General features: G+C 49.1%; 2 protein-coding genes across 6 annotated transcripts in view; one reads left to right on the top strand and one right to left on the bottom strand.

Moving 5' to 3' along the window:
* Positions 1–1,179: 1,179 nt before the first annotated feature.
* On the bottom strand, positions 1,180–17,764 carry TMEM53 (transmembrane protein 53). 5 transcript variants are annotated; one of them, XM_045545604.1, is made up of 3 exons: positions 17,488–17,764; positions 5,372–5,493; positions 1,180–2,891 (listed from the first exon to the last, which is right to left on the bottom strand). In XM_045545604.1, the coding sequence occupies exons 1-3, from the start codon at positions 17,546–17,548 to the stop codon at positions 2,238–2,240; spliced, it is 837 nt and encodes a 278-aa protein (XP_045401560.1). In that variant the 5' UTR covers positions 17,549–17,764; the 3' UTR covers positions 1,180–2,237. The 5 variants fall into 5 exon arrangements, with proteins under 5 accessions (XP_045401560.1, XP_045401559.1, XP_045401562.1 ...); XM_045545603.1 differs by having other exon boundaries at positions 17,476–17,669; XM_045545606.1 differs by lacking the exon at positions 17,488–17,764 and adding an exon at positions 7,820–7,881.
* ARMH1 (armadillo like helical domain containing 1) overlaps positions 15,336–17,863 on the top strand; it is a 47,806-nt gene continuing 45,278 nt past the window's right edge. Inside the window, exon 1 of the mRNA XM_045545596.1 lies at positions 15,336–15,443. The gene's annotated coding sequence lies outside the window, so the exon portion shown is untranslated. The remainder of the gene's footprint in view (positions 15,444–17,863) is intronic.

Raw genomic sequence — 17,863 nt, 5'->3', positions numbered from 1 at the left:
AGAAGAGGTCAGAGCTTGGGGGTACAGAGGGGATGCAAGCCGTATCCCCCAACCTAGGGCAGAAGCAGCCGAGCTTGGGTGAAAACACAAGCCCCAGGCTTCTATCCCTTTCTAGTCCCTGAAACATACCTGGGATCACTCCTGGGCTTTTGTTCTATTCTCCATCCTAGTGACCAACAGCCCAGTGTAGCTACTGCCTAGATCCTCAAATCTAAAGAATAGAAACCCTTATTCTCCAAGGTGGACCCTCAAGTTGGGGAACTGAAGCTGGGCTACTAGCACTGGAGAAAAAGCACTTTGTCTAGTGGTCATGCCACAGCTCCCACTGCCGGTGAGGCAGGGCAGCATCCCGGGGGCCTCCCAGGCGGGTGCTCACAGCTGCAGGTGAGTCTCACCCACAACAGAAAGCTGTCTTGGGAAAAATAGGTTCGAGGCCTCAGGACATCTCTGTGACTCCAGATTTCCCTTTATGTCCCTCACACAGCAGGCCCATCTCCCCACATCCCCAGCTTTAGGCACCCCTTTCTCTGGGATGCCCTCAGTGACTCCAGAACTGGGTCCAGATCCTGCCTGCCTTGCACCCAGCTGAAGCACAGAAGACAAGTCATCCTAGGTTGGAGCCCATCGAATGTCTTTCACAGCCCCAGTGGCGTAAAATATCCAGAACACAGGGATCCTGGCCTCTGTTGAGGTGAGGTGGAGCAGCCCCAGGGAAGGCCAAGGGTTTGGGGAAGCAGGTTTGGAAGAGTAGGTAGGAGGTGAGGGCAATGGAGATGAAGAGGAGGCTCTTAAATGCCCGGTTCCCGTCAGGCCAACTTCTTTTATGCCTCTACTCCCCTTGCCCTGGACTCGGTAGGTCCCTGATGGCTGGTTACCCCCACCCTGGGGCCATATGCTGTCTAATAGGGGACATTAACCCAGAGCGAGGGCTCCACTGAAGCCCACCCTGCTCTGGGAGTCTTGGGCTCTCATGGCACAGGCGGCACTGCCACCTGTTGGCCGTGGCTAGGAATGCAGCCACCCGGCCAGAGGGCTGATGGGATGCAGAGTCCATCATCCCTGAGAATATCAGGGTCAGCTTCCACCCAGAGCTTTTCTAGCCTTCTCCTTGACTGCCTGTCAAACTTTTCAAAACCCATCTCTGCCCCCCCAAGTGCCTTGATCACCACAGTATGCTCATTCAATCAACAAATATTTATTGATTACCTTCTATGTGCCAACATTGTGCAGCAGTGACTTATAGAATGACGAACGGTACAGAACTGTAAGGCTGAAACCACCTCTCCTGCCTAGAGAGTATCCAAGTGGGTCTCCGTTTAAGGAAACAAAGGAGTTTGTTGTTTTGGCCAAAAATCCCCTTACCCTGTTCTGGTCGTGAGGGCTCCAGTTAGCCTGTCCCAGCTCCCGTTAGAGCGCTGCTGCCTTCCTGCTCCCCACTCCATCTTGCAGCTTTCAGCCGGCAACTTTCCTGGATCCAGTGGCTTCCTAGCAAAGTATGGAGCTGGGCAGGGCCCTGAACTCTGCATCCTCGGCTCAGCTCCTGGGCAGGGCGGTCCGACCATGGGGATGGGACTTTCCACTGCGGGGCTTTGCTGAGATCACCGCCCGTATCCCCAGCCTGACCTGACCCCCAAACCAGAGTTACCCTAGAGCACCTCCCGACAGAGCTCACCTTTCACTCAAGGAATCAAAACTCAACTCTGGCAAAGGGCATAAAGTTTCAGTTATGCAAGATGATTAAGTTCTAGATTATGCAAGATGAAAAATGATTAAATTCTAGACATCTACTGTGCAATATTGTGCCTATATTAACCACAGGTATTGTTAACTATCAGTATATTGTCCACTTAAAATTTTGTTAAGAAGAGTAGATCTCATGTTGTATTCTTATCACAATTTTTTTTAAAAAATCAACTCGGGCTCATCCTCAACACCCCCCCTCTTCCTACTTTGTTAATCTCTATAGCCTAAATGCCACAGGAATCAGCAGCCTGATGGTTGCAGTTGTCCAAACACACCCAACTGCAAGGTCCCACAGACATATGCCCAGGCACTCCTGCCCCTTAGGATCCTGGGGTAAGCAGACCACCAGCAGTCCCCCAGGACAGACGCCCGCAGGAATTTTCTACTTATGGGACCACAAAGTTCCAAAGGGCCATAGGGAGCTGAACCAGAAAAGGGCCCCACAGATGTAGGCGGTGGGGAGGTATCAGGCATTTATTTCTGGAGCAGTCCACTCAGCAGTGGACACAGTTGCGCATGAAGTTAACACAGAGGCTTGTGTAGTACGTGGGGTAGTCACGGAGGTGGCTGACGTGTGCAGACGACACAAAGTCCACAGAGCGCACTAGGACCCGGTGTGCCAGGCGTGCCTCCACCATGCGTTCCACGTCTCTGGCCAAGACTACCTCGTCTGCCCTTGAGTAGAGGTAGAGCTCAGGCCAGCGAGAGCCTGCGTCCTGTAGCCTGTCATAGAAATGGGTGTGGAAGAGGGCTGTGAGCGGAGCAAGCAGGACGTGGAACAGGACTGCCACTAGGGCGAAGGCCACCAGGAGCAACAGGCGCAGTATGGCAGGCTGGTGCTCCAGGATGGCTGCCAGGGCCCGCAGAGCCCCTACCAGGTTGCTATCACCGGGACCACTGTCAAAGATGGTGCCCACCACACGCAGGTGGCAGAAGCGCCGATGGGTCTGCAGGAGCTCCAGCACGTAGCAGTACAGCATGACGCCAGCGTTGCTGAAGACGTGGAAGAGCAGAGGCTCCTTCTCAATCTCATAATCAAAAAGTAACTCAAGCAGCTTCTGGGCCAAAACACGAAGTGAAGGGATGCCCAGGGACTCAGAGAAGAAGACCATGTGCCACGGGGCTGTGTATCGGATCACGATGCAGCCCTGGGAAAGAGGAGAGAGGCCTGGTCAGTTCTCATGGATAGGGTGTTGTAAGAGCTAAGGTCAGAGGGGCCCAGCGACCCTAACTTCCATGAGGCCCATAGAGTCCAGCAATGGCCTAGGCCCTGCTTCAGCCTGGGTGCCGGCTCACTACTCCCACAGGTTCCTTGGACTAACTGCTTCATGCTGGCCAAGCCCTCTCAGCCTGAGATGCTATTTGAGACCTGGAGCCCAGAGCATGTTTTGGAGACCTCTGGGCTGACCACTTTGGTTCCCTCCCTGTCTGCCCTCCACTTCCCACCATCCCCCAGACCTTGCACATTTCAAGCCTCACCACCTGGCTGTAGCCTGCCCTGGCGACTCTGCTCTACAGTGTCCCTACCTCACAGATCCAAGTACCCCCATGAGACCAACACCTGAGAGCAAGCCTGCAGGACCCAGCCTTGACCACCAGAGGCCACTTCTGAGCCTGGCCCACATCACATCCATTTCTGGTCACTGTCACCTGCCTCCCCAGGGCCCTGAGAACAGAGTCCATACTCTCCCACATCAGGAGCCTGACACCCAAATCTGTGCGGGTCCCAGGTCTGGGATCACTCCTCACACTCGCCCTGTAATTCCAAATATAGTAAATGGTATTGTTCCTCAAATTCTAAAATCTGGGCCCAAACTCCCTCTAGGCTTCTGTACCCCTCACTGCCTGAGCCAAGTGTGCCCCCAAATCTCCAGACAGGTCCCCATGTAGGCCAGCTGGAAAAGCCACCCTGCCTGGGTCCTAATCCCCTTTCATCTACCTGTTGCAGAGACTAAGGACCCTTTGTCAGGGGAATCCGAGTTGGGTAGGCTCTGGGGTCAGACTGATCTAGGTTCGATTCCTGGCACCATTACCTATTAACAGTATGGCAAAACAGCACCTTACTTCTTTCTGGGTCTGTGTCCCCATCTCTAAATTAGAATAATGCCCATCCCATAAGGTTATGGTGAAAATTAAATGAAAAAACAAAATGTATCTCAAGTGACCAAAATGACACCCGGCACAAAGTAAACTCTCAACCAATAGCAGCAGTAATTAGTGGTGGCAGCAATGAGGAAAATTATACGGGCACAGTATCTGAATGGCCCGTAGCCAAACAGGGATGGTCAGCTGAAGTAACCTGCCACCGGCCACTGACCTCTTTCCTCCCTCCCTATGCAACAACCCATATCCCAAAGACTCTTCCTGTGGATTCTGTCACACCCTCCTGGGTTTTCTTGTCCACCTTTGGCCACTCCATCTTTTCTCATAGGACCCTCTTCATCTTTTACTCTTTTGAGTTCCTCAGGGCTCTGTCCTAGGCCCTCTTCTTTTCCTCTACACACACCCAGACAGATCTCATCCACCCCAGAGCCTACGGAGTCCCTTCTAGTGTTTCTGTCTAAAAAATCACATCCCTCCTCTCTCCAAGAAGAACCCTGAGGACCTCCCCAAGCCTCACCTCTTGATACTTGCCCTTTCTTTCATTCTCTGTTCTAGAACCCTCAACTATTCCTGTCTGTCCTCAAGGATCTTAGTCCAGTGGAGAAGCCAGACAGACAAGGCTAGCCCGGCGAGTAGAATTCGGAAGTAGCTGAAACTATAATACCAGCAGAGCAAGGCAATCTGTAAAAGGCAACACTAGAGGACTAGCCTTGTTGGTTGGGGGGAGGCTTTAAGCTCAGAACTACATTTTTTCCCAGTCACTCTCCCATTCCAGGTGTGATCCACCACACACCTTGGGCAGGGTGCAGATGTGGGTCAGTGGAGGGAAGCTAAGGGAATGGGGACATCAGCTGGCCCCTCTCCCAAGCGATTCTCACTGCTCAGTCCAGGGCTTCCCGCTGGTGGCTGGGGCTGTCGGTACTGGTACCCCTACAGATCTGGGCTGACGAAGGCAGGGCCAAGCCAGAAGCCAGAGATGTGAAAGGGGCTTCCAAAATATAACCAGGCCCTCCTAAGGCTTCCTCCATAACCACAACCTCTACATCCAACTCTTGGTGTAGCCTAAGAAGAAGCAGGAATCTCTTTTCAAGAGGCCTTACTACTCAGAAGCTCACCTGCTCAAAAAAGGAGTCAGTCCTGGGAGTACAAACTATGCCCAGTACACCCAGCCCAGATGCCAGCCACCCAGAGAAGCGTCATCCAGCCAGCAGGGACTTGAGGCCTAGCCTGATGTCACAACTAAGGGGCATATCAAGGGTGGGCGGCCCACTCTGGGGTTCAGGGAGCAAGAAAGGGGAAGCACGTCAGGAGACTGAAGGGGCCAGACCAGGACCTCACAGAGCCCATGACCCCACCATCATCCTTACAGTTGTTCTTAATGCCATCTCTTGGCCTGCCACATAGGTGATCAGCCTTCACTGCAGCCCAGAAGCGAGGACAGCCAGAGGCTCAGAGTTCCCCACAGAGTGGCTGCAGATGGCAGGGCCCCAGCGGGGCAGGGTGCCCACATGCCTGTAGTACTCACCCTTTTATGGTAGATGGCGCTATACTTGGCAAGGTTCTTGTCCCTGCAGCCACCCCATCCCAAGAGAATCACCACCGGCTGTCGAGTCCCCGCCTCCTTCCCACCTTGGCTGGGGCTGTTCTCTGAAACAAAGACACATCAGAGTTGGAGTGGGGTGACTGGCCAATCCAGAGTCAGCACTGCTCTGGCTGCAGGCAGGGAAGCATTGGGTGCCAGGCCCAGGCGTCCTGCCAACCCCTGTGCCCCAGGCTCCCACCGGAGCTGTGCCCCAGGCTCCTTCCCGTCCTTCTGCCCCAGCTGGGTCACTGGACAAACCCACAAGAGTGCACCTTTATTTAGTGACTCAAAGACAGCCCAGGCAAGAAAACTAAATAACCTTCTCCATGCCATCACACCTTCTAATGGCAAACTACGACCCCAGGGCCAAATCAGGCCCACTGTCTATTTTTGTATGGCCTGCAAGCTAAGATGGTTTTTACATTTTTAAATGGTTTTTACATTTTTTAATGGTTAAAAAAATCAAAAGAATAATATTTTCTGACACATGAAAATTACATGAAATTTAAAATTTCAGAGTCCACAAATAAAGTTTTATTGGAACACAGCCACACTCATCCATTTACTTAGTGTCTATGACTACTTTCACACTGAAACAGCGGAGGTGAGTAGTTACAACAAGACCATATGGCTCACAAAGCCTAAAATATTTACTGGCCCTTTACAGAAAAAGTTTGCCAGCCCCTGTCTAATTCCAGGAGCAGAAGGAAGAAGACGGTCTTAAATAGAGAACTGGATAAGACAGTGCAAGCAGCGGCATGAGGAAGACGGACTCTGGCCCATACCAAACCACCCTGTCCTGCCAGAGAACAGTAACAGCCTCTATTTGTTGAGGTCTAACCCTCAGAACAATACTATAAGGCAGGTACTGTTACTACAGATGAGGCAACTGAGGCGGAGTTAAGTTACTTGTCTAAAATCACAAAGTGAGGAAGCAGAGCTAGGAATCGGGCTCCTGCTCCCCACCCTAAGTACTCGAGCACCTTCTGGGCTGCAGCTCCATCCACAGCCGGAAGCAGGTCTCCTTTGTGATGTGCTGGGAGGCACAAGCCAGCTGCCACCACCATGGCTGCTTCTTTTTTTTTTTTTTTTTAAAGACAGAGTCTCACTCTGTTGCCCTGGCTAGAGTGCCGTGGCGTCAGCGTAGCTCACAGCAACCTCAAACTCCTTGGCTTATGCGATCCTCCTGCCTCAGCCTCCCGAGTAGCTGGGACTACAGGCATGCACCACCATGCCTGGCTAATTTTTTCTACATATATTTTTAGTTGTCCAGATAATTTCTTTCTATTTTTTTAGTAGAGACAGGGTCTCACTCTTGCTCAGGCTGGTCTCGAACTCCTGATCTTGAGCAATCCTCCCGCCTCGGCCTCCCAGAGTGCTAGGATTACAGGCATGAGCCACCGCGCCCGGCCCATGGCTGCTTCTTTAGAGGCCTCCCTGCAACCTTATCAAACAGATCTCATGTCATTTCCCCTACAAAGTGAACACGCATCCCCTCAGCGCAACTTCTGTACAAGGACTGTCTCTAGCTAGTTAACTGCCCTCCCAAAAGGGCCGGCATGTACCCTTCCAAGGACCAAGCCATTTGGCTATGCTCAGCTGCCACCCTGAAATTTATGGATGCTGGTGGTGACCTGGCAACAGTAAATTTCAAGGCTAGTTAAAAGGATGGTAAATATAAATCACTAACCTTTGGACAAAAGGAAGACAACAATTTCCTGTGGAAATTAATGTGATTGAAAAGTTCAATGTTCCTGCTCTCTAGTAGTAGTGACTCTGGCCTTCGGAGATTAACTGCCCGCACACACGGGGATCACAGGCCCGGTTGCAGCTCAGCCTGGAGCAGAAGCTGCCAGTGCCTCAGTCCCTTGCTGACACACCTGCCAGCCCTCCGCTGATACTGGCCTTGGCCTCTGATGAGGGAGACAGTCCCACAGCTCTAACCGGCTGCTCCAAATACTCTCATCACCTTTCTCAGTCTACTGTCCCCATCTTGTGCCTGGCAGCCCTTTACCTGCACTGGGCTTTCTGGTAGAGAGGGCATGTCTGGGCATCAGGGGAGCCTCAGCCCAACTTTGCTGGGGATAACTACTCATGAGGCTCAGGCTGAGGCGGCCTCACAGATAGAACCTGCCTTTACATGTCCAAGGTCAAGCAGGTGAATTCCTGAGACACTCAACTCTCTGAGCATAGGCTCCTCTGCCCCTGCCTATAGAGTTTCCCCCCATGTGCCACCACCAAGACTCCCACAAAGGGCTTTGGTATTTATCTCAAATACAGAGAAGGCAACCAAGGAAAGTCCCATCCTCTGGTGGCCACCGGCCGTCAAGGCCAGGCCCCATCAGCAGAGATGGTGCATTCCCAATCGCACAAGGTTCAAACAGATCCTACCGGGCCTCCGAACTGCACCTCCCTGGTGGCTGAGATTTATAACTCCTTTTGCTGGCACTCCTGGCTTCTCCTACCCAGGCAAGAATGACTCTTCACCAGATATGTGTCTCCCTCAGTTTCTATGAAGAAACCCTCAGAATGCTGGCACCCCGGACACACTGTCTACTCCCAGAGCCTAAGCTTTCCATACATTCTTAAAGGGAGGGAACTGGTCCCTCTGCTCTGCAGCCAAACAGTCAAGGCTGTCCCCTAAGCCACAAGGTACTCTTCCTACCCGTGGGCATCCCCCACGCCCCCTACACATTCTCCTCCCCATGCCCATGACCTTCTCCCCGCTGGAGCCATGCCGCCCCTTCTGATTCAACACATGAGGTGTTGTAATTCTGGAAAATCCAAGGTGCTCTGGGAACACGCCAGGTAGACAGAGGGCAAGGGCAGGGGCAGGGGGCTGTGGAAATGTCACAGTCAGTCTGGGGCACAGCAACCAGTCCTGGGGGGCTAGACGCCCAGGTGAAGGAGGAGCAGTGGTCAGAAGATCTGCCAAGAGCAGGACTGAGGCCTGACCCTGCAGGGCCTCCATATCATGCTTAGGTTTTTATTTATTTATTTTTAAAAAACAAGTGTCACTCTGTTACCCAGGCTGGAGTGCACTGGTGCAATCACAGCTCAATGCAGCCTCAAACTCCTGGGCTCAAGCCATCCTCCCACCTCAGCCTCTGGAGTAGCTGGGACTACAGGTACGCACCACCACACCTGGCTAATTTTTTTTTAATTTTTTGTAAAGACAGGGACTTGCTATATTGCCTCAGCTAGTCTCAAACTCTGGCATCAAGCAATCCTTCTGCCTCAGCCAACCAAAGTGCCGCGGTTACAGGCGTGAGCCACTGTGCCCAGCCCAGGAGTCAGGATTTTAATCCATAGCAGTGAAGAGCAAATGAAGAGGCTGAAATGGAGAGTGGCATGATCCAGTCTGTACTGATTAATGACTTACACAATCATGTGTTTAATGTCTGTTTCTTTTCCCTTAACCAGCAGGTTCCGTAAAGGCAGGAAACTGGTCTGTCATGTTTATCGCCACAACCCCCGTGGCCTGCACCGTAGCCGGCCTGTGCAGCAGTCAGTAGATACGAGTTGAATGAATGAATACATGGTTGCAAAGTGAAGGATGGATCTAAGCAGACAGAGCTGGCATTCCTCTTGTTCCCTATTGCCCTTTCCAGAGCAATAAACGTAACTGCTCAGGCTATTGTTATTTATTGCCACATCTGGATCATGATTCTTGCACTCTCTTGTGCAAACCCTTGCTCCTTTCTTGTTCATTCCACTGGCCATATCACCCTCTCCTGCTGCCGACATACCCCAGCCTCTGGCAGCTGCCCTTGAGGCACCGAAAACTTTGGCCCCTGGTTCAGTCTCCCACTCTATTCCAAGACTTACCAGGACTTTGCACAGGCAATCAGATACACTTTGTTCCTAAATCCTCACAAATCTTGCTCAGCAAACACATATAGCATTATGTGTCAGGCACTGTTCTAAGTACTTTACATATCAACTCATTTAATCTTCACAACACCCCTAGGAGTAAGATACTATTACTATTCTCATTTTACAGATGAAAAACTGATGCACAGAGGTAATAAATTATTTGCTCAAAGTTATACAACTAATACGGAGTAAAATGAAATCCAAACCCAGGTAATCTGACTCTAAAGACCAGGTTGGATCCACTGCTCTAGCCAGCTCCCTGGACAACAAAACCCAAGCCCCTGCTCTTGACCAAATCTGCATTGCCTCAGCTCCAAACCTGTACACGCAGCTGACTCGTACACATCAGCAGACCCCACACTGACCCCATCCACCTGCTCCTCCTTAGGAACTGGCTACCCCAGCCAGACCTCAGCATATGCTGCCTCATTTGCTCCTGCAACCACCCTAGGAGTTAGCTACTATTACTATCCTCATAGTTTTATTTTACAGACAACAAAACTAAAACACAGAGAGGTTAAGTCCCTTTCCCTCAAGAACACTTGGAAGTGGCAGGCTCAGCAGCCACTCTCTGACCACCATGCTATACTGCCTGCACCTTTGGGACTGTGTACATGCTCTTTATTCCCCAGCCCAGGATGCTGATGCACCGGGTTTATGCTTTGCTAATGCCCACTCCACCTACAGTGTCATCTCACTGTTCACTTGCAGGAGGAAGGCCCTTGCAAACCCCTTCTCACCACCCCCACCCCAAATCATCAAACTGGGTTAGGTGCCCCTCGTCTGTACTGTCACTCTCCGGGAGGATTGCTTGATGCCAGGAATTTGAGACCACCTTAGGCAACACAGCTAGACCCCATCTTTACAAAAAAACTTTTTAAAAATACATGCTACCACCATCATGCCACTACACTTAACACACCATATTGACAGCATTCATTAGGAACTTGTAGGAGGCTACTGTAACATGCAAGGCAAGAGACAGCAAAGGCCTGAACCAGAGCTATGGACAGGCAGGTAGGAAGGGGGAGGAGAATGACAAGGAGAAGACAGAGTCACAAGAATTTTGGAGCATGTATCAAAAGTCTCAAAAAACATGCAACCTTTGACTTTTCTTTCTAAGAAAGAAAAATGTTGAATTATATGGAAACAGTCAATAACATATTACGCAGATCATAGATACAAATGCAAGAGCTAAAACTATAAAACTCTTAGAAGAAAACATAGGAATAAATCTTTGTGACCTTGGATTAGGCAACAGTTACTTAGATGTGATACCAAAAGAACAAGGAACAAATAAACAAAATAAATAAATTGAGACTTCATCAAAATTAAAAACTTTTATACTTCAAAGCACACAGTAAAAAAAAAAATGGAGAAAATATTTGCAAATCATAGATCTGATAAAGAGTATACGTATCCATTATATATGAAAACTCTTACAATTCAACAATAAAACAAGAAATAACCTAACTTTTAAATTGATAAAGGATTTAAATAGACATTTCTCCAACGAAGATATATAAATGGCCAATAAGCACATGAAAAGATGCTTGACGCTACAGTCATTAGGGAAATTAAAATCAAAACCACTATGAGGTATCACTCTATACCCACTAGAATGGACATAATAAAAAAGTCAGATAATAAACAAACACTGGTAAGGATGTGGAGAAATCAGAGCCCTCATACACTGCTGGTGGGAATGTTAAATGGTGCAGCCACTTTGGAAAACAGTGCGGCAGTTCCTCAAAAAAATTAAACACAGAGTTACCACATGACCCAGCAATTCCACTTCTAGGCAGAATTGAACTGAAAACATATGCCCAAACGAAAATGTGTACAGAACGTTCCAAGAAGCATTATCCCTAATAGTTAAAAGGTGGGTTTCCTATAATCTGTCAATGGATAAACAAAATGTGATATATCCACACAATGAAATACTACTCAGTCATAAAAAGGAATGAATACAAATACATGCTACAGCATGGATGCACCTTGAAAACACCATGCTTAGTCAAAGTAGTCAGACACAAAAGGCCACAAATTATATGATTCCATTTATATAAATTATCCGGAATAGGCAAATCCACAGAGACAGAAAGTAAATCAGTGTTTGCCAAGGGCTGGGGGGAGCAGAGAATAGGGAGTGACTACTAATGGGTATGAGATTTCTTTTTCAGGTAATAAAAATGTTTTGAATTAGATAGTAGTGATAGTCTCACAATTCTGTGAACATACTGAAACTCAATGAATTGTACATTTTAAAAGGGTGAATTTTATGGTATATGAATTATATCCCAATAATGCTATTATTTAAAAAATAACAGTAATATATTAAATGAAAAAGCAAGTTGCAAAGCAGTATCACAACAGAATACCCTTCTATTTATCTACACACACACACACACACACACACATATTTTTTTTGCATAGGAAAAAAATGTTAAGCTGAGGTGGGAGGATTGCTTGATGCTAGGAATTTGAGACCACCCTGGGCAATACAGCAAGGCCCCACCTTTACAAAAAAGTTTTTAAAAATTAGCCAGGCATGGCACCATGCGCCTATAGTCCCAGCTACTCAGGAGGCCGAGGCAGGAGGACCACTTGAACCCAGGAGTTCAAGGTTACAATGAACTACAACACGCTACTGCACTCTAGCCTGAGTGACAGAGCAAGACCCTGTCTCTAAAATAGTAATAATGCATTAAATATTAATAGCAATTATTTCTGGGATCCGAGGCAATTTCTTTTTCATGATTTTTGTACCCATTTTCTAAAATCAATACGTATAACCTTTGCAATGAAACTTAAAAAGATATTTCAAACAATGACAACAGGGGAGGTGGTCCTGCAGAGTCAAAAGCAGCTGAAAAGTCAAAAAGATCATGGATGCCCAGAAGCCCGTTGGCAATGAGGAAATATTCCTTTCAACCCTGGCACTTCCTGAGCACCCTGCAAAACAATCTAATCTCACAGGCTTCCTGTCCTCTAGAATTTCTCAACAAATAACACTGACACTGATAATACAAGAATTACAAATACATATATTGTACCACAGTTCAAGTCATAAAACTAAAGCATAAATTAGATTGTGTATATCCCAGGGGCATATGGGGAAGACAAAGGGAAGGGCCGACAAGGCATAGGGTTCTATGGTTACAGTGTGTGTTTTTTTATTTGTAAGTCTGAATCAAAATACAAAGAACCTATGTTTTCCTTTTAAAATGCAAAGAATAAAAGGATCCTCTATTTTTTCTACTCCCCAGAAATACTTTCTAAAGTCTCACAGTACCTATATTTAAACCAAAGAGCTTTATTTTAAATTTACTGTTTGAAATAACAGCATAGTAGAGTAGCATCTAAGAGTATGTATTATACAAAATCCTATCTGGCTGGGTTCAAATCTCTGCCTCTGCCACTTAATAACTATGACATAGACCTTAAGCAATGTCCTGATCTGTGAAATGGGATAATAATACAAAGGATTAAATAAGATAATGACAACAGAGAGCCTTAGTGTGGTACCTGGCACAAGGAAAGCATTCAATAAATTGAAATTATTATTACTTCACAAGTAATCCATGCTCACTATAGAAAAAGTAGAAAATGAATATGTAATAAAATTGGAATCATACTGTTTGTAATCTGCTTTCTTCCGTTTAGCAATATATTGTGAACATCTTTTCCTGTCAGTTTATATATTTCTATACCATTATTTTTAGTGGCTGCAGAGTGTCTGTAGAATGTTTCATAATTTATGGTGACCAATCTCCCATTATTAGACATGATGTTGTTTCCAATTTTTGCTGTTATAAAAATACTTTAATGTACACTCCTTTCTTTGTGCATATCCCTAATTGTTTCCTAGAAATAGCATTGTATTCAGGCAGCCTTTCCTAATGGCAACTGAAATCTTTGCATGCACAGCTTTGGAGTAAGGCTCTAGAGCTGAAATCTGGAATTACTTTGGGCAAGACACTTTACCTTCCCCCAAGCGTCTGTTCCTCATCTGTAAAACAGGATTAAGAGTACTCCCTACTTCACAAGGTGGCCGTGAGGATTAAAATAATGAAAGGAGCTCCTGGCTGGCCTGGCATGTGGATAGGACATGGTTAACAGTTTAAGTACAGCAGACACTCAGAGACAAGGAGGCCTGCAAAGGGTGCATCCGGTCTGGATCTCAAATCCAGGGTCTAGTATAGCACCTGGCATAGAACAGACACTTAGAAAGGGTTTTTTATCAATGGGTGAAAGAAAAGAGATCATGACTCAAAAAATAAATGAAACTGCTCTGTTTAAAAAAAAGGCCTTTGGGGTCCCCACAGACAAGATGAGGATCAAGTCCCACCTGACTCTTCACCTGGGTCTTTGAGGCCTGTCTGGTGTGACAGCTCTTAAGGTTTTCATCTCATTAGCCTCCTGCCAAGACCCTGCTGCTCCCTCAACTCACAATCCTCCCTCAGGGACCTTCCTTCTGCACTTTCTCCCATCCAAGTAGTAACCAGGCCCGACCCTGCTTAGCTTCCAAGATGAGACGAGATCAGGGAGATCAGGCACAGTCAGGATAGTAAGGCCATAGACCTGACTTCTGCGCTTCCTGCTGCTCACCATGGATCTGTCAGCCTCCCTGAAGCTTCAGGTCCAGCTTGGGCTGCCCTTCTCCAGGAATCCTCCCTCACCACAGGGCCCACCACAGTGGTCCAGACCCTCCAGCACTGTTTGCCATGTGCCAGTGAAAGCTTCCTGAGGGTTAAGATGATGTCTACATTTCTTTAACCCCACACAGTGGTTAGCAAAAGAGCAAGCTCACAATACAGCCTGGGGAACTAAAACCCCTCAAGTCCCCTCTCTGCAATCCCCTTAAGGCCTTCTGTTTACTCTAAAAGCAAAACTCTTGTCCCAGCCCCAAGGCTCCAGCCCCATCAATTCTATGAATGAATTATTTTTTAAAATGTTTACTGAACATGAGAGCAACACGGTGCCTTTAAGAAGACTGCCGGCCTACTAGCAAGCCACAGAGGGGCCCTGGGTGGGACTTGGCTGACCATTCTTTAGATGGGAGCAGGGGCAGCGCAGCCTGGGCCTGGAACATCAGAGTAGTTCTAGCTTGGGCCCACAGTGCTGCTAAGGTGCTCACTTGGCACCTCATCCCTGCAAGGCCCCAGCAACAGTGAGTGAAACCATGAAAAGCACTACAGCGACAGGATAGCACAGTGCTATGGGAGCCCCAGGAGAGAATCTTCCCCAAAGAAATGGGAGCTGAGTATTACGAGAGTGAGGGGATCACTGGCCCAGGAAAGAGAGGGGGAGGGCAGACTCTGGGCTAAAGGAACAGCTTCAGCAAAAGCCTGAGCAGACTGACCTTGGCATGAGCAGCCATAGGTACCAGCTGGGGGAATCCGGCACTGCCAGTCTGATCCACAAGGCCCAGGGCTCTGAATGACCTGCAGATCCATAGCCGCCTTCCAGTTACCTAAGGTGCCAGCATCAGCTGTTCACCTGTCAACTCAGCAATGCTGGGCTCTATGGTCTTGATTTTCAAATATGAGGGAAAAGTAATTTCAGAAACCAAATATGACTACCCTACACACTTCTCCATCATTAACAGTAATTGCAAAAGAGAGATAATCTCCAGGATCCCAAAAGACTATCACTCTGTGAAGCCATGATAATATGGAGAGGAGCTCTCAGCATATGGGAAGCAAATGGAGTCAGGGGATCACAGCCTTGTGACCTCCTTCTGCGGGGTTCTACAATCTCGGGCTTCACGCTGGGGCATGCACTGTGAGAGGGAAGGGCGTGATGAGCTAGAGCTGGTCAGGAGGAGCAATCAGGAAAAGTAGGAACAACTGAAGGCCTTGGAGGCATTTCCCATACAGAGGAGAGATTTGTGGAAGGCAAGAAGCCGTCCAGAGAGGATCAGAGATTACCCACCACAACCCTTAGCCCTGCAGTTACCACATCATTTTGAAACCACCTGCTTATAAACCCCCATCTCTCCCCAAAAGCTCAGCTCCCTAAGGGAGCCTGTGCATGAGTCACTTCTGAGGCGCCAGCAACTAACCCACAGCCAGGATACAGCAAGTGCTTAACTGAGAGCGGAAATGACCGGAAGGCCGATTATGGCTCAAGAAAGGTAAATGCTTTCTAACAATCCTAGTTGCCTCTAGCAGGCCAGGATATTTGGGCGGAAACATTCTGTCAGGGAAGGTCTGCTAGCAATGGAATGTCCTCATGCTAACAGAGGAATGCAGAACAAAAAGGCCCCCTGAGATTTCTTTCAGTTCTAAGTAAGACCCAGCCTCCTGAAGCAGTGAAGGGAGCCCCAGGGGAGGAAATGCTCTGACAGCACCTGCTCTGTGCCAGGCACACATGTGCAGTCACTGCCTTGTTAACCCCACAGGCCTGTGAGGTAAGCACTATTATTATCCCCATTTCACAGTGGAGGCATCTGAGGCCCAGGGAGATTCGGTAACTTGCCAAAGACAGAGCTAGGAAGATGTGGAGGTGAAATGCGAACCAAGACCACCAGGTTGCCCACCTGGGCCTGGGCTGAGAGAGAACATCTGCCCTCCTGGCCGTGCAGGAGGCAGCTCCAAGCCCTTTGCAGCTGAAGGCTCTCCAAGGGCAATACTATTAACTGACTTCATCTCCTGCTGATGCCAAAACTTGTCAAAAGTACTTTTACATCTACAAGCCTGAACCCTAAGCCAACAGATGCAGCTCTAGGGAAAAACAGCTGGTCTGGAGCCATCTGTTCTGTAAGAGCCTAGGGGCTGCCCTCTCCTCCCAGACTCCAACCAAGGAACACCAGATGCTATGGGAGGGGTCTGGGAAGTCTCTCCTGGAGGAGGCAACATCTGAACTAAGACTTCAATGATGAGCTTGACAGGCATGGGCAGTGCAGGCAGCAGACAGGAAAGGGCATCCCAGACAGAGGAAACTGCAGGAGCAAAGGCAGAGAAGCAAGAAATGTGTGGAGAATCACAAGCCGTTTGGGGTTACCAGAACATAAAATTCAAATTGAACAGGGGAAGGGCATAGTGATCAAAGAGGTAAGCAGGGCTGCTAAATTATGAAGGATTTTGAATGCTATGCTAAGGAATCTGGACTTGATTTACCCTGAAGGCAATAAGGAGCCACTGAAGGGTTTTATGCAGAGCAGTGATAAGATCAAACCTCTGCATTAGGAAGATCACTGGGGTAGCAACATAAGCTGAGCTGCTGGCAGTGAAACTGCAGGTGTGAAAGCAATGCTTCCTACTTCGAGGATCCATAATTCCCAATAGGGCCAAACTTTCCACTCACTGGGCCCCCAAACCTACTCACACTGTCATGGACACAGGCCTGTTTAAAAGCTACTAATTCTGTGGAGTCTCCCACACATCCTTCTTTAATGACAAGACTGCAGGGGGAGAAACAATGCTAATTCTAAATGTCAATTACTGAACTCACCCCACGCCAGGCACTATGCCGGGTCCTTTACACAAAGAATGTCAGTTGTGCACTCAACCCTATGAGGTAGGTGACTGTTGTTACCCACATTTTGCAGAGTAGGAAATTTAAGTTCAGAGAGCGTAGCTTACCAAAGGTCATCCAGCTACTAAAGGGAGGAGTCAGGATTTCAACCGAGTTCTACCTGTTGGCAGACACTGCCCTGTTAACCACAGCCGAGAAGACTGGAGAGGCAGGGTCGAGGGTTCTGAGTCCCAGAGACCCTGTGAGGACCCTGTGAGCACACCGACCCCACCCCCCCAGCTCCTTCGGGAAAATAATAGGTGGTACTCCTAGCCACAACCGCTGAAGAGAGGCTAGACGTGGGAAGTCCGATCCCAAACCAAGAGATCAGGAGGGACTCTGCTCTCGGCAGCCTTCAGCTATAGGGAGAAAAACAAGTGCATGGACCCGAGAACTCCGGACTGGAAAGACAGAAAAAAGTGCCCCAACCCAGCAGCTGACACGGACAAGGGGCGGGGCTCGGAAAGCAGGCGCAATTTGGGGCGGGGCTTAAAAGGGGGCGGGGCTCTCTGGGCCCCACAAAGCCTGGGACCTGCGCGACCGTACGAGGGGGCGGGCCGCGAGAGGGCGGGGCCGCGAGAAGGGCGGAGCTACAGCCGCGTTCGCAACCAACAGACTCGTTAGGTCACCTCCCCACGACCGGACCCGACCTCGTTCCATACTCTGACTCCAGCAGGGCTGATCCGGGATCTCAATGGTGTAGTCCAGCTCAGCTGAGGCCATTGTGTAGGTGCCGGCCCTCAGCACGGGCCTCCCGCCGGAACTCCCGCTTGCGCACCCGTGCCTCAGTCGGGCGCCTCCGGGGCACCGCCCAATCACCTCCCACCTCCCCGACACTGCCCAATCCCTGAGCCGCGCTCTGTGACCTCCCGCCCTAGCAACCACCGAGTCTCTCTCACAGCCTCTGACCGCACCGCACTAGCTCTGCCCTAGCAACCATGCCCCGCCCCCTAGCCCTGGCTCTCAGCCATTGGCTGGCTCCCTTGATCTGGATCAGGTATTGGTCAGCCTGGACGCCGGTCAGGAAGAGTGCCCACC

Source organism: Lemur catta, chromosome 3 (genome assembly GCF_020740605.2).
Source record: "Lemur catta isolate mLemCat1 chromosome 3, mLemCat1.pri, whole genome shotgun sequence".
Taxonomy (NCBI): domain Eukaryota; kingdom Metazoa; phylum Chordata; class Mammalia; order Primates; family Lemuridae; genus Lemur; species Lemur catta.
The sequence above is the reverse complement of the archived record's forward strand: the minus strand, read 5'-3'. Positions and strand labels throughout refer to the sequence as shown.

What these genes read in the sequence shown, in the direction of transcription:
- TMEM53 (XM_045545603.1), bottom strand. Translation starts at nt 17,548, where the DNA reads ATGGCCTCAGCTGAGCTGGACTACACCATTGAGATCCCGGATCAGCCC. An exon ending in GAGTCAGAGTATGGAACGAG is followed by an intron (nt 5,494 to 17,475) that starts GTCGGGTCCGGT and finishes TCTTTGTTTCAG; the next exon opens with AGAACAGCCCCAGCCAAGGT. An exon ending in GCGCCATCTACCATAAAAGG is followed by an intron (nt 2,892 to 5,371) that starts GTGAGTACTACA and finishes CCTCTTTCCCAG; the next exon opens with GGCTGCATCGTGATCCGATA.